The sequence below is a fragment of the Rhinoraja longicauda genome, chromosome 21 (genome assembly GCF_053455715.1).
Source record: "Rhinoraja longicauda isolate Sanriku21f chromosome 21, sRhiLon1.1, whole genome shotgun sequence".
Lineage (NCBI taxonomy): Eukaryota > Metazoa > Chordata > Chondrichthyes > Rajiformes > Arhynchobatidae > Rhinoraja > Rhinoraja longicauda.
Genome location: NC_135973.1, coordinates 8523854 through 8539399, shown reverse-complemented (window position 1 = coordinate 8539399; position 15546 = coordinate 8523854). Strand labels below are relative to the sequence as shown.

General features: G+C 46.8%; 1 protein-coding gene across 2 annotated transcripts in view; it reads left to right on the top strand.

Moving 5' to 3' along the window:
* Positions 1 to 2238: 2238 nt before the first annotated feature.
* metrn (meteorin, glial cell differentiation regulator) overlaps positions 2239 to 15546 on the top strand; it is a 29739-nt gene continuing 16431 nt past the window's right edge. The window contains exons 1-2 of one of the 2 annotated variants that reach the window (XM_078417698.1): positions 2239 to 2518; positions 7660 to 8099. In XM_078417698.1, the coding sequence (XP_078273824.1) occupies positions 2418 to 2518; positions 7660 to 8099 (541 nt within the window). In that variant the 5' untranslated portion in view covers positions 2239 to 2417. Of the gene's footprint in view, positions 2519 to 6570; positions 6688 to 7659; positions 8100 to 15546 lie in introns of those variants that run through there. The other variant, XM_078417699.1, reaches the window with a different exon arrangement.

Sequence of the window (15546 nt, the reverse complement as noted above, 5' to 3'; positions counted from 1 at the left end):
TCGGTGGAGGGATGTTCTAAATGAAAGAGTTTAACAGGGAAGGGCAAAACATCTGTCGCGAACTTTAACAGCGGAGGTCAGTTTGAAGAAGGGTCTCGACTCGAAACGTCACCCATTCCTTCTCACCTGAGATGCTGCCTGACCTGCTGAGTTACTTCAGCATTTCGTGGATAAATACCTTCGATTTGTACCAGCATCTGCAGTTATCTTCTTATACTGCTGGGTAACCTGCTTCAGATTCACACACGCAAATATATCTTCAAGAAGAGAAAGCGACCTCGACTTTTTTGAAGGTAAAGTGGGAAATTGCAATGTAGTTTCTAAACTGAAAAAATGGTGGGATGTTTACTAATATTGTTAGAAACATATCAACATATATCAAAATAGGTGCAGGAGTAGGCCATTCGGCCCTTCGAGCCAGCACGGCCATTCAATATGATCATGGCTGATCATCTAAAATCAGTACCCCGTTCCTGCTTTCTCCCCCCATATCCATTGATTCCTTTAGCCAAAAGAGGTAAATCTAACTCTGTCTTGAAAACATCAAGTGAATTGGCCTCCACTGCCTTCTGTGACAGAGAATTCCACAGATTCACAACTCTCTGGCTGAAAAGGTTTTTTCTCGTCTCAGTCCTAAATGGCCTACCCCTTATTCTTAATATGTTCTAACACGATTAGCTTATTCTCTTGAAGCCAAACACTTGTTCAACTTTCGAGTCAATTACACACGGAGTTTACTTACATCCTGTATGTTTGTGCATCATTTATGTACATAATTTATGTATGTGCTGTTATGTTTGTGTGCCATTGTATGTTCGTTTCTTAGTACCTGAACTGATGTACAGCACTTTGGTCAACGTGGGTTGTTTTTAATGTGCTTACAAATAAAATTGACTTGACGTGATTTCGAGTTGACTTGGTTGCTTTGGCTGAAATATTCAATGATATTCTACGGTTCTATTTAAGTTTTGCTTTTAAGTTTAGGGCCACGATAAATAGACGCCGTACATTCTAAGTTATCTCAGTCTCAACACGTGTATAATATCAACTACAAAAATAAACCGATTCGCATCATACTAAAACGTTATGTATGTCATCCTGCGAATTTTGTTTTCATTTAAAGTCTATGTCATCTCCGTTAGACTTTAGAGATACATTGTTAAGGCGGATATTGACAGGTACTTGATTAGTACGGGTGTCAAGGGCTATGGGGAGAAGGCAGGATGATGGGGTTGAGAAGGAACGATAGACCAGCCATGATTGAATGGCAGAATAGACTCGATGGCCGAATGGCCTAATTCTGCTCCTAGAACTTATGAAATTATGTGTCAAGTGAGAAGAGAAGTGTTTCATTGTCATATGTTCCAGGCAGAACAATGATAAACACACACACACACACGCACACACACGCACACGCACACACGCGCACACACAAACAAACACACACACACACACACGCGCACACACGCACACACGTGCACGCACACACACACGCACACACACACACGCGCGCACACACACACACACACACACACACACGCACACACGCGCACACACAAACAAACACACACACACACACACACACACACACACACACACGCGCACACACGCACACACGTGCACGCGCACACACACACACGCACACGCACACACACACACACACACTCACACACACATAAATATATATATATATGAATTGTATTAGCAACTTCTAATACAATATATACAGACAGTATATGAATCTGGATCTGAAGAAGGGTCTCGACCCCAAACGTCACCCATTCCTTCTCTCCTGAGATGCTGCCTGACCTGCTGAGTTACTCCAACATTTTGTGAATAAATACCTTCGACTTGTACCAGCATCTGCAGTTATTTTTTTACATACGCGCACATACACACAAAACAAACAATAACAGCGCAAAAGACAAAACTTATGAACTTACTTTATTGTCTAAATGATTATTTAAAAAATAAATAAATATTTAGGCAATGCTTTTTCTTAAGTGGGCAATGCTTTGAGAGGGAGGGTCACAGGAGGGTGTGTGGGAGGCAGCTGACATTGCCCTTTTAACGGTGCATGAGTGGTCTGGCGTCGTGTGTAGAGAAGTTGCGAAGCCGCTAATTGGCTGCGGGCGCGGGGAGAGCGGCCACCTTTGCGGGTTGATTGGCCGGGGAGGGTCCGGGCACTGAAACAAAAGTTAAAGCGGAGGCGCGGCGCGGTCAGTGTAAGTATGTAAGTCCCAGGCAATGATGATAAGCGGCGGGCCGGTCTAGGCTACATGTCCCGCGGAATACCAAGTATGCCATTGCCTGCCCTTTGCTGCGGGCTCCACTGCGTTTCTCCCCGCTTGTTACCTTTATCAAGCTGTCCCGTTGTTTAAAACCAGGATTACCAACTCTCTGGGCTTCGCTTCAAGATGCCTTCGGTCACTCCTTTTGCACTGTGGACTTTCCTACTGTCCCTGTTGAAAACGGGATATTCCAATTACTCTGTAGACCAATGCAATTGGAAAGGAAGGTATGGGGCTGTTTTTTTTGTTTACTTACTGTGGTGTGAATCAGCCTTTTTTTAAATTTAAAAACAACAACTCGATTTTGTCGGATCGATTCTTCGCGAATGGGACAAAAGTTGCTTTAAAGTTCTTTAGAAACTGCGCCCTCTGGCTACCGGGATAAAAGATTCTGCGGTGTCTCTTGTTCACAAAAAAGTAAAAAGTTTGTAAATCGTTTTACAAAGTAGATAGTTTGTTTGAAGAAGGGTCTCGACCCGAAAAGTCACCTGTCCATGTTCTCCAGAGATGCTGCCTGGCCGCCTGAGTTACTCCAGCACTTTGTGTCTATCTTTGGTCTACTCTAAACTAACATCTGCAGTTTATTTTTTCTTTAAATTACACTGAGTTTGTAACTGTTTTTGTTTTCACTTGGTTGACGAGGAATGGATGCTGCACGAGAAATGCTGCGGTGGGTGCTGATTACTAAGGGAGTCAGGGGTTATGTGGGGGAAAGGCAGGAGAATGGGGTTGAGAGTGAAAGATAGATCAGCCATGATTGAATAGCGGAATAGACTTGATGGGGGCGAATGGTCAAATTCTGCCCCGATCACCTCTGAACACCCTCGAGGGTTTTTGTTTGGTACACTGGCTACGACTGTGGCGTACCTCTGCCGGTCACTCGCCACCGACCTGATGAAACGCACCAGGAACACAACGCACGTCTGTCTGCCTGGCTTGCTTGTATCAGATGTTGCCTGGTCCCCCTGAGAACAAATATCGGAGTTCTCTCCCCCACATTCCCACCTTGCCGGTTCCCCGTGACATTTGACCATTACTAGGTTAATGCCTGGAATGGCGGGACTATCATATATTGAAAGACTGGAGTGACTAGGCTTGTATACACTGGAATTTAGAAGGATGAGAGGAGATCTTATCGAAACGTATAAGATTATTAAGGGGTTGGACACGTTAGAGGCAGGAAACATGTTCCCAATGTTGGGGGAGTCCAGAGCAAGGGGCCACAGTTTAAGAATAAGGGGTAGGCCATTTAGAACTGAGACGAGGAAAAACTTTTTCAGTCAGAGAGTTGTGAATCTGTGGAATTCTCTGCCTCAGAAGGCAGTGGAGGCCAATTCTCTGAAGGCATTCAAGATAGAGCTAGATAGAGCTCTTAAGGATAGCGGAGTCAGGGGGTATGGGGAGAAGGCAGGAACGGGGTACTGATTGAGAATGATCAGCCATGATCACATTAAATGGCGGTGCTGGCTCGAAGGGCCGAATGGCCTCCTCCTGCACCGATTGTCTATTGTCACTATAACCCGGACCACACGGGTGTCAGGGGTTTATGGGGAGAAGGCAGGGAGATGGAGTTAGGAGGGAGAGATAGACCAGCCGCGATTGAACGGCCGGAGTAGACCTGATGGGCCGAATGTCCTAATTCTTCTCCTATCCTTTATGATCTTGTGACCGACTGACTCATTTTAAAAACGCACCTGGGACGTTATTATTCTGTTCAGACCACACTGCACATGATTTCAGCTGGGGGGGGGGGGCGAAGGGGGTCTTTGTTTCGCGTGTGTGGGATGATTGTTTTCGGTCATTTGGAGCCCCGCGTCGTATTAAGTGGGACCCCTTTGTTATATTTGGCGCGCACTCTTATTGTCCTGAGGCTTTGAGTCCAGCGATCCGATGCAATCTGCCCCCTCTCCCGACCGTGTGACCGAGTCCCCCACTTAATTCTAATTTTATTTCGTTGGGAAATATCTTTTTATGCGGAGGATGATGTTTTGGGTATTAGGAAGGAGGCAGGTCATGAAAGCATTTGGGTATCGGGTTGACTAGGGCAAAGGACAAAGATTATTCCACATTGCTACATTTGGTTGTGCAGGGAGTCAAGTCAAGTCAATTTTATTTGTATAGCACATTTAAAAACAACCCACGTTGACCAAAGTGCTGTACAGTAGCACGCAAACATAACAGCACATACATAAACAGTTCACAGCGCCTCCTCAATGAGCCTCAAACGCTAGGGAGTAGAAATAGGTTTTGAGCCTGGACTTAAAGGAGTCGATGGAGGGGGCAGTTCTGATGGGGAGAGGGATGCTGTTCCATAGTCTAGGAGCTGCAACCGCAAAAGCGCGGTCACCCCTGAGCTTAAGCCTAGACCGTGGGATAGTGAGTAGCCCCAAGTCGGCCGACCTGAGGGTCCTGGAGTTAGAGAGGTGGGTTAGAAGATTTTTGATGTAGGGCGGGGGGGGGGGGGGGGGGGGGGGTGTAGGAGGAACTGCAGATGCTAGTTGACACTGAAGATGGGCACAAAATGCTGGAGTAACTCGGCGGGTCAGGCAGCATCTCCGGAGGGAAGGAATGGGTGACGTTTCGGGTCGAGACCCTTCTTCAGACTGAAGAAACGCCACCCGTTCTTTTTTCTCCAGAGGTGCTGCCTGACCTGCTGAGTTACTCCAGCATTTGGGGTGTATCTTCCAGTCCCCTTTGATGTCGCATGTTCACACCATCCTGATCTCTGTGGTCTCCCCTGACTCTCACAGCCTGAAGAAGGGCCTCGACCCGAAACGTCACCCATTCCTTCTCTCCAGAGATGCTGCCCGACCCGCTGAGTTACTCCGGCACTCTGTGTCTGTCTTTGCTACATTGGTTATTCCATGTAACGGTTTGACTTGAGTTGCCCGGGCTTTCGTTGGTCAAGACTCGCGGCGAACTGGGTCCGTCAGGGGATGAAACTTGTTTTAGTTGTTCCAAAACAATTTTCCAAAAGCTTTTCCAAGAGGACAGGTCCCACAACCCAGACTGCGAAATAGCTGGTGGATTGAATGAGACGTGAACACATTTGGTGTTTGCATCGCTCATGGTTTGTTGGCAGGTGCAATCGAATATTTGTACCATCAGAGATTCCGATTGTTGTTTGACAATAGACAATAGGTGCAGGAGGAGGCCATTCGGCCCTTCGAGCCAGCACCGCCATTCAATGTGATCATGGCTGATCATTCTCAATCAGTACCCCGTTCCTGCCTTCTCCCCATACCCCCTGACTCCGCTATCCTTAAGAGCTCTATCTAGCTCTCTCTTGAATGCATACAGAGAATTGGCCTCCACTGCCTTCTGAGGCAGAGAATTCCACAGATTCACAACTCTGACTGAAAACTTTTTCCTCATCTCAGTTCTAAATGGCCTACCCCTTATTCTTAAACTGTGGCCCCTGGTTCTGGACTCCCCCAACATTGGGAACATGTTTCCTGCCTCTAATGTGTCCAACCCCTTAATAATCTTATATGTTTCGATAAGATCTCCTCTCATCCTTCTAAATTCCAGTGTATACAAGCCTAGTCGCTCCAGCCTTTCAACATATGACAGTCCCGCCATTCCGGGAATTAACCTAGTACCTAGTTTGGGCCGAGGGTCAATTGGTTCTTCGATGATGGAAAGTTTTGCAAAGATTTGATGGGCGTTATCAACTCGGCACGGTGGCGCAGCGGTGGAGTTGCTGCTTCTCCACGCCAGAGACCCAGGTTCGATCCTGACCATGGGTACTGTTGGTACAGAGTTTGACCGCTCCCCCGTGACCTGCGAGATCTCCGGTTCCTCCCACACTCCAAAGACGTAGAGGTTTGTAGGGTAATTGGCTTAGTGCATCTGTAAACTGTCCCTAATGTGTGTGTGTAGGATAGTGTTAGTGTGAGGGGGTCGCTGGTCGGTACGGACTCGGTGGGGGTCAGGATTATTAACTTCAGAGGCCATTCCGCCCATCAAGTCTGTGCCGCTTTAAGTAGAACATCCTTGTTATTTCCCGTCTCGTTTCCCCACTCTCTCTGACCACCACCTATCTCGTAGATAGACACAAAATGCTGGAGTAACTCAGCGGGACAGGCAGCAGCTCTGGAGAGAAGGAATTGGTCGAGACCCTTCTTCAGACTAAGAGTCAGGGGAGACGGAGTCTAGAGAGGCACGTGGAAGAGTAAGGTGTGAAAACAGTAGATCAAAGCAGACGCTGGTCAAGGAAATGTAGAGTGGAAGCTAGACACAAAATGTTGGCGTAAGAAAATAACTGCAGATGCTGGTACAAATCGAAGGTATTTATTCCCAAAATGCTGGAGTAACTCAGCAGGACAGGCAGCCTCTCTGGCGAGAAGGAACTGGTGACGTTTCGGGTCGGATGCAGAATGGATCAGAGGAGAAGGTGAGAATGAGGCAAACAATCAGCAAAATCAGTTCTGTCCTCCTGATTAACTTTTAAGAAGGGTCTCGAACCCAAAACGTCACCCATTCCTTCTCTCCAGTGATGCTTCCTGTCCCGCTGAGCTACTCCAGCTTTCTGTGTCTATCTTCGGTTTAAGCCATCATCTGCAGTTCCTTCCTACATAATTCTTACTTGTAGCAGCTCAACAGACCCGTAAGCACAATAATACTACCATAGAGAGTCACAGAGTGGAAACAGGCCCTTTGGCCCAACTTGCCCACACCGGCCAACAATGTCCCAGCTACACTAGTCCCACCTCCCAACATTTGGCCCATATCCCTCCAAACCTATCCTATCCATGTACTTCAGCGGTGGCGCAGCGGTAGAGTTGCTGCCTTACAGCGAATGCAGCGCCGGCCACGGAATTTGTCTGTACGGAGTTTGTACGTTATCCCCGTGACCTGCATGGGTTTTCTCCGAGTTCTTCGTTTTCCTCCCACACTCCAAAGACGTACAGGTATGCAGGTTAATTGGCTGGGCAAATGTAAAAATTGTCCCTAGTGTGTGTAGGATAGTGTTAATGTGCCTGTTTCCGCGCTGTATCTCTAAATCTAAATCTAAATCTACCTGTCTAACTGCTTCTTAAACGTTGGGATGGTCCCAGCCTCCTCTGGCAGCTTGATCAGTCTGAGGAAGGGTCTCGACCCAAAACGTCACCCATTCCTTCTCTCCCGAGATGCTGCCTGACCTGCTGAGTTACTCCAGCATTTTGTGAATAAATACCTTCGATTTGTACCAGCATCTGCTGGTAATTTTCTTATATTCCTCTGGCAGCTTGACCCATACACCCACCACCCTTTGTGTGAAGAATATATATATATATATATATATTTAGATTGTATATGGAAGTTAAATCAATGAATAACCACAGTATTTGTTGTTGTCATGAACGTGTTTGTGTTTCTGGTGCAGTGGTCTGTCACAGGAGCCTGGCAGTGTGGAGCAGATCTTCCTGCACTGTGCTGAAGGGGAGGTGGAGTGGCTGTACCCAGTGGGAGCGCTGCGACTGAGTCTGTCCGCCCGCCTGCCGAGGCGGCCCGTCGGCGTGGGCCCGGCCAGCCCAGGGGGCTCCGGCCGCATCACGGTGTGCATCAAGCCGGCCGAGAGTTTCCGCGGGGCGCAGGTCTACCTGGAGCAGGGGGCCGAGTTGCAACTGGTGCTGCGGGACGAGCAGGGGGAAGGAGCCGGGCTGGAGCCCAAAGTCCAGTGTTTCAGCCGCCTGCCCGGCGAGAGGGTGGCGCTCTTCATCCAGTCCACGCTGCACCGGGACATCAGCCGACGCATCGCCGCCTTTAAGTACGATCTCCGAGCGGACTGGGGGTCAGGAGCCCTGCTCCCACAACAGATCGAAAGTAAGGAGCCTTCCCTTCCCTTTCACCGACCCATCCCAGTAGTCCTTTTGGGTCGGAGTCATAGAGTGGAAACAGGCCACACGGGCCAACATGTCCCAGCTACACTACAGACAATAGACAATAGACAACAGACAATGGACAACAGACAATAGACAATACACAACAGACAATAGACAATACACAACAGACAATAGACAATAGACAACAGACAATAGACAATAGACAACAGACAACAGACAATAGACAACAGACAACAGACAACAGACAACAGACAACAGACAACAGACAACAGACAACAGACAACAGACAACAGACAACAGACAATAGACAATAGACAATTGACAACAGACAATAGACAATAGACAATAGACAACAGACAACAGACAACAGACAATAGACAATAGACAACAGACAATAGACAACAGACAATAGACAACAGACAATAGACAACAGACAATAGACAACAGACAATAGACAACAGACAACAGACAATAGACAACAGACAATAGACAACAGACAATAGACAACAGACAACAGACAACAGACAACAGACAATAGACAACAGACAACAGACAACAGACAACAGACAACAGACAATAGACAACAGACAATAGACAACAGACAATAGACAACAGACAATAGACAACAGACAATAGACAATAGACAATAGACAACAGACAATAGACAACAGACAATAGACAATAGACAACAGACAACAGACAACAGACAACAGACAACAGACAATAGACAATAGACAACAGACAAGAGACAACAGACAATAGACAATAGACAACAGACAATAGAAAATAGGTGCAGTAGGAGGCCATTCGGCCACTTTGTGTCCTTTTCATAATTCCATGTGTAGGAAGGAACTGCAGATGCTGGTTTAAACTGAAGACAATAGGTGAAGGAGTAGGCCATTCGGCCCTTTGAGCCAGCACCGCCATTCAATGTGATCATGGCTGATCATTCTCAATCAGTACCCCATTCCTGCCTTCTCCCCAGACCCCCCTGACTCCGCAATCCTTAAGAGCTCTATCTAGCTCTCTCTTGAATGCATTCAGAGAATTGGCCTCCACTGCCTTCTGAGGCAGAGCATTCCACAGATTCACAACTCTCTGACTGAAAAAGTTTTTCCTCGTCTCAGTTCTAAATGGCCTACCCCTTATTCTTAAACTGTGGCCCCTTGTTCTGGACTCCCGCAACATTGGGAACATGTTTCCTGCCTCTAACGTGTCCAACCCCTTAATAATCTTATACGTTTCGATAAGATCTCCTCTCATCCTTCTAAATTCAAGTGTATTGACACTAGTCCCACCTGCCCCCTGCGCATCAGTCTGAAGAAGGGTCTTGACCCATTCCTTCTCTCCTGAGATGCTGCCTGACCCGCTGAGTTACTCCAGCACTCTGTGAATAAATACTTTCGATTTGTACCAGCATCTGCAGATATTTTCTCACACTGCCCCCTGCGCTTGGTCCATATCCCTGTACCTGTCTAACTGTTTCTTAAACGATGGGATAGTCCTAACCTCAACTGCCTCCTCCGGCAGCTGGTTCCATACACCCACCACCCTTTGTGTGAAAAAGAGACCCCTCAGATTGTTATTAAATCTTTTCCCCTTCACCTTGAACCTATGTCCTCTGGTCCTCAACTCCCCTACTCTGGGCATCTATCTCTGTCATCAACACTTTGCTGAAGTCCTTCAGTTTTATATGGAGGCAGGGGATTAAATCACTCCATCCTCTTATTTTTTTTAGATTTTAGATTTAGAGATACAGTGCGGAAACAGGCCCTTCGGCCCACCGAGTCCGCACCGCCCAGCGATCCCCGCACATTAACACTATCCTACACACTCCAGGGACAACGTTTTTTTTACATTTACCCAGTCAATTAACCTACATACCTGTACGTCTTTGGAGTGTGGGAGGAAACTGAAGTTCTCGGAGAAAACCCACGCAGGTCACGGGGAGAACGTACAAACTCCGTACAGACAGCACCCGTAGTCAGGATCGAACCTGAGTCTCCGGCGCTGCAGCTTTTTGTGTCTCTTGTATACACTGGAATTTAGAAGGATGAGAGGGGATCTTATCGAAACGTATAAGATTATTAAGGGGTTGGACACGTTAGAGGCAGGAAATATGTTCCCAATGTTGGGGGAGTCCAGAACCAGGGGCCACAGTTTAAGAATAAGGGGTAGGCCATTTAGAACAGAGATGAGGAAAAACTTTTTCAGTCGGAGAGTTGTGAACCTGTAGAATTCTCTGCCTCAGAAGGCAGTGGAAGCCATTTCTCTGAATACATTCAAGAGAGAGCTAGATAGAGCTCTTAAGGATAGCGGAGTCAGCGGGTATGGGGAGAAGGCAGGAACGGGGTACTGATTGAGAATGATTAGCCATGATCACATTGAATGGCGGTACTGGCTCGAAGGGCCGAAGGGCCTCCTCCTGCACCTATTGTCTTTGGTTTAAACCAGTATCTGCAGTTCCTTCCTACACATGGAATTATGAAAAGGACACAAAGTGGTGGAGTAACCCAACGGGTCAAGCAGCATCTCTTGAGAACATGGATAGGTGAGGTTTTGTGTCGGGACACTTCTTCAGAAGAACCCTTCCTCCTGAAGATGGGTCCCAATCGGAAATGTCTCCTACCCATGTTCTCCAGGAGATGCTGCCTGACCAGCTGAGTTACTCCACCACTTGGTGTCGTTTTGGGGAAAAAACAGCATCTGTTGCATTATGAAAGGTAGATTGTTAGGAGTGGGGTATCTTTTGAGGAGGGACCTGGTAAAATAAGGGAGAAATCCGTGAATGTGATCATTTTGGACTCTGCAAGGCGCATGATTATGGGCTATTTTACAAATAGCTTTATACTGTGCAAGGAGAACAACTGTGACATAATAACGTTTCATTTAAAACCACTTGGTGGGGATGAAAAGCAGTTTTGCCGACCACTGTTGAAATTCATGTCACATCTCCTGCAGGATGTAAAAATCATTCACACATATTGTGCCTTTCTCTTTGGAGATTTGCATGTGGAATGGTGCAAAACTAAACTTAGCTAAGAGGAACTTTAGTCGTTGAGTTACACGGTGCGACTGCACTTGTGAAATAAGTTTGAGTAATGCACCCCTGCTCACTAAAGTTTAAACGACCACTTGTATTACCAATCTCCACATTTGTCCAATAATGAATGGAGCTTTTGTGCCTTCAAATGTAAAACCTCTACATCCTTTAGTTCAACTGTTCAATGGCGTTCTCTTTCACCTCCCAAGTTTTTGTATATGGGGAGAAAAAAAGTCTCCATTTCACTATAGTGGGAGCAATGTTAACCTTCGGTCTATGGTTCATTTGCCTTTAACAATGCGAAGCATGTGTTACATCCAAATTCCTCCTTTTCTCGGATTTCTGCTCTTTAAAACCTCACAGCTGAGCTGCAATAATTGCGGCGTCCTTGGTTTGCAAATTCTTTCGCAAATGTATAAATCTGAAAATGCTATTTCTGGGGGGGGGGAAAAAAACACCGTTATAACTTTTCAAGCCGTCGACGGGTCAAGAATCACGCACATAGTGGTTTTTAAAGAAAATATAAGACCTTTGCAAAAGGGCAGATTTGTTGTTTGATTGAGCGATCTGTTATGTAGATTTATAGATGTAATTTCTTTCAGAAGGGAGGCTAGTTCCTTTTGGATATGAAGTTGTAGTTTGTTTCTATTGTTATGAGAAGAATAGACCTTTTAACAGCCCATCTGGTGCAGTCTGGATTTGGAACACGGGGGGAATAAAAAGATAAACACTTGCTTTAACTTAAATGACTTCATAAAGTCTACGAGGGGTTCAATGTGATTAAAAGTTGACTGTCTGCACAACTTTTAATAACTGTTGATTAATATCTCTTGCTTTAATACAATTTTAAAAGTCTAGTATCCTTGGGGAAGCCACAGCTCGTTTGATTGACGATCTCAGAACTGCTCACAAAACAATCATTGTATCTTTTAATGTTAGTTAAGTGTCATATTTAGTGAAGAAAAGAACCGTGGGTCCCTGCTTTCACGTCCGTGAGCTTGTGAAGCTGAGGTGTATACTTTGAAAGGGGCTACATCAAAGCACGGGACAAAAGAGTAAAATCTAAGCCACCTGTCTATTGTTACCTGGCGGCGTTGTGTTACATTGCAGCCAGAAACCATACTCCACATGTGGACCCATGTCGCATACAGTGTATGTGGAACACAGCAACAGTTAGCAACACATGGTAGAGGCAGTGTAGTCTGGTGATAAAAGCAACTTTGGAAATATTGAGATTGTGCTCAGACGTTTCTTTCGACTAATTTTAGTTTAGTTTAGAGATACAGCGCGGAAGCAGGCCCTTCGGCCCACCGAGTCCGCGCCGACCAGCGATCCCCGCACTCCGACACTACTACTCTACGTGCCCCTGGGTACAATTTTTGTAACATTTTTACCAAGCCAATTAACCTACAAACCTGCACGACCTTGGAGTGTGGAAGGAAACCAAAGGTCTCTGAGAAAACCCACGCAGGTCACGGGGAGAACGTACAAACTCTGTACAGGCAGCACCCGTAGTCGGGATCGAACCCGGGTCTCTGGCGTTGTCAGGCAGTAACTCTACCGCTGCGCCACCACGCCACCCTTTATCTGGTCAGAGGGAATAGCAATCCACATCATGGGTGTGTTTTGTTGGCCTAAATGTATTTGTCAGTGTAGTTCAGTGGAGAGCAGCAGTTCAACACGGTTACTTAATCCATTTTGCATTTCTTTGTGTGAATCGTCACTGCTGATGCTGGTTTACACCAAAGATGGACACAAAACGCTGGAGTAACTCAGCGGGTCGGGCAGAAAAGGAATGGGTGACTTTTTGGGTCAAGACCCTTCATGAGATTCTTTGAAAGTTTAAAGAAGTCTAATGTATGACAAATGCTGGTTATTTTCAGAGAACAGTTAAACAGCTGACGATACACACAGAATGCTGGAGTAACTCTGCAGATCAGGCAGAATCTCTGGAGAAACAGAATGGGTGACGTTTCTACAGTCTGAAGAAGGGTTCTGACCCGAATCTCGCCTATTCTTGTTCTCCAGAGATACTGCCTGACTCACTGAGTTACTCCAGCATTTTGTGTCTCTCTTCGGTATAAATCAGCATCTGTAGTTCCTTCCAACACAGTAAAACAAACCGTGTGGCTGATTTTTGTGCTGCATTATTTTGATTGAACTGCACTCTGCTTGAATTGATGGAGTGAGGGGAGAAATAGCAAATTAAACTATTCTGCAATGCTTAAGTTTCTTGGTGAATATAAAGTTATATTGAAACCTCTCAATATTTGGAGCAACAACAGATGTAATGCTCTCGAGCTGAAACGTCGCCCACAGTGAAATTATTTTTTTGCATACAGTTTAAGTATTGCCATTCCCAAGCACAATCCCCGATTATCAAAGTGTACAGAACTACAGTGGTCCTCTGAATAGGGTTGCCAACTATTTCACTCCCAAAAACGGGACAAGGTGACGTCACCGCCCCGCGCCCCACGTGATCTCACCCAGCCAGCTTAGGCCACATGCTCCTGCTCCACCAATGGCGGCCGCCCGGGCCAGGAGGCGGGTTGCTAGGTGAACACACTCGGCCCCGCTCCCCGAACACACTCCGTTAGCCTACACTGTCCCGGCCTACAGCAGCCCCCGGGCCGACAACAGCCCGTGGGCCTAATACGGGACAAGGGTGGTCCCGGACGGGACAAACCAATTTAGCCCAAAATACAGGATGTCCCAGCTAATATGGGACAATTGGCAACCATACCCCTGAGACCACGTGCATGAGGCGCCAGGTTTTGGCGCGTTTTTGACGTCCAGTCCGCCCGCGCTCCAGGTCCCATGAGCGGTGCCCGGCCCAGGCGAGCCCCAGGCTGCTGTAGGGCCTCCAGCTGCCGCCTTCCCTTGGAGGTCCAGATTGTCAGGCTGACCCACGTCCCTCCCGCAGCCCATCTTGAGGGCGTGAAGGCCAGCCCGCGGTTCCCTCTGTCCCCTCCGGCCTTGCTTCTCGCGTCCGTCATCGCCGGCTCCCTCTTCTACGCTCCCTGGACTGCGGGGGACGAGCAGGGCCAGCTCGGTGGCTTCCCCCCCCCCCCCCCCCACCAGCAGGCTGCCGACCGCCGGGTCTATCAGCCCTACAAGCTTGCCTTGCCAATCAGTACCATCGTGTATGACCACCTATGTAAATGCAACAGCTCCCTTGCCTTCTAACCCTTGATGCCTTGTATAATGAGCAACTTGGCCTCTGTGGTATTGAATTCCACTTGTTTACCTCCCTGTAAGTGAAGACATTTCTCTTGTTCACAATCTTAAATCTCCTGCCCTGTAACCTGAGATTGGGAATGTGACCCCTCATTTTATACCTCTATTCAGGAGAATGATTCTCCTTGCTTCCACTTTGTCCAGCCCTCTCAAAATTTGAAGTTTCAATTAGGTCTCCCGCATTGTTCCAAACTTGGGTGAATGTAAACTGAGTTAACTTAATCCCTTTCTATACGGCAGTCTCATCATCCCAGGAATCAGTCTGGTTTGGTGAACCTTACTTGACATTGAGGGAGGATGTTGTATTATATAAATTTTTGTTTAAGAGCGATCTTGGTCCAAGGTAGGAGGATAAGTCTGAGAGTTGTATCGACCCAAAACGTCACCCATTCCTTCTCTCCAGAGATGCTGCCTGTCCCGTTGAGTTACTCCAGCATTTGGTGCCTATCTTTGGTATTGAGGGAGTTCAGCTCTAACGTTTTTTGGATATGGCAGACGAGTATGGTTTCACCTTGGCCATGTACACTTGTAGCAACTCTCTCATACTTTCTCCTCGACTTGAATCCTCTTGTTGCAAAGGCCATGTACCATCTTTTAACTCGCAGGGTGAGGCAGCATCTCTGGAGAAAATGGATAGATGATGTTTCGGGTCAGGACCCTTCATCAGATCGTCTGATCTACTGTCAAGATCGACATCATTCAAAGGCACAAAGTGCTGGTGTAGCCTAGCAGGTCAGGCAGCATCTCTGGAGAACATGGATGTTTTGGGTCAGGATCTTTCTGCAGACCCGAAACGCCACCTATCCTTTTCCTCCAGAGATGCTGCTTGACCCGCCGAGTTACTCCAGCGTTTTGTGTCTCTTTCGTATAGACCAGTGTCTGCAGTTCCTTTTTATTACATTCTGCCATTTTTAACTGCTGTGTGATGGCTTTCAATAACACTCCAGTCTCTGCTTCGTCAATACATCCTGGTCTAACATAATACCATTCTGTTTCCTACCAAAGTGCACAACTTGACATTGATGAACGTTATTAGGTTAGGTTTATTATTGTCGCATGTACGGAGGTACAGTGACAAGCGTTGTTTTGCATGCTATACTGAGATGAGGAAAAACGTTTTCAGTCAGAGTTGTAAATTTGTGGAATT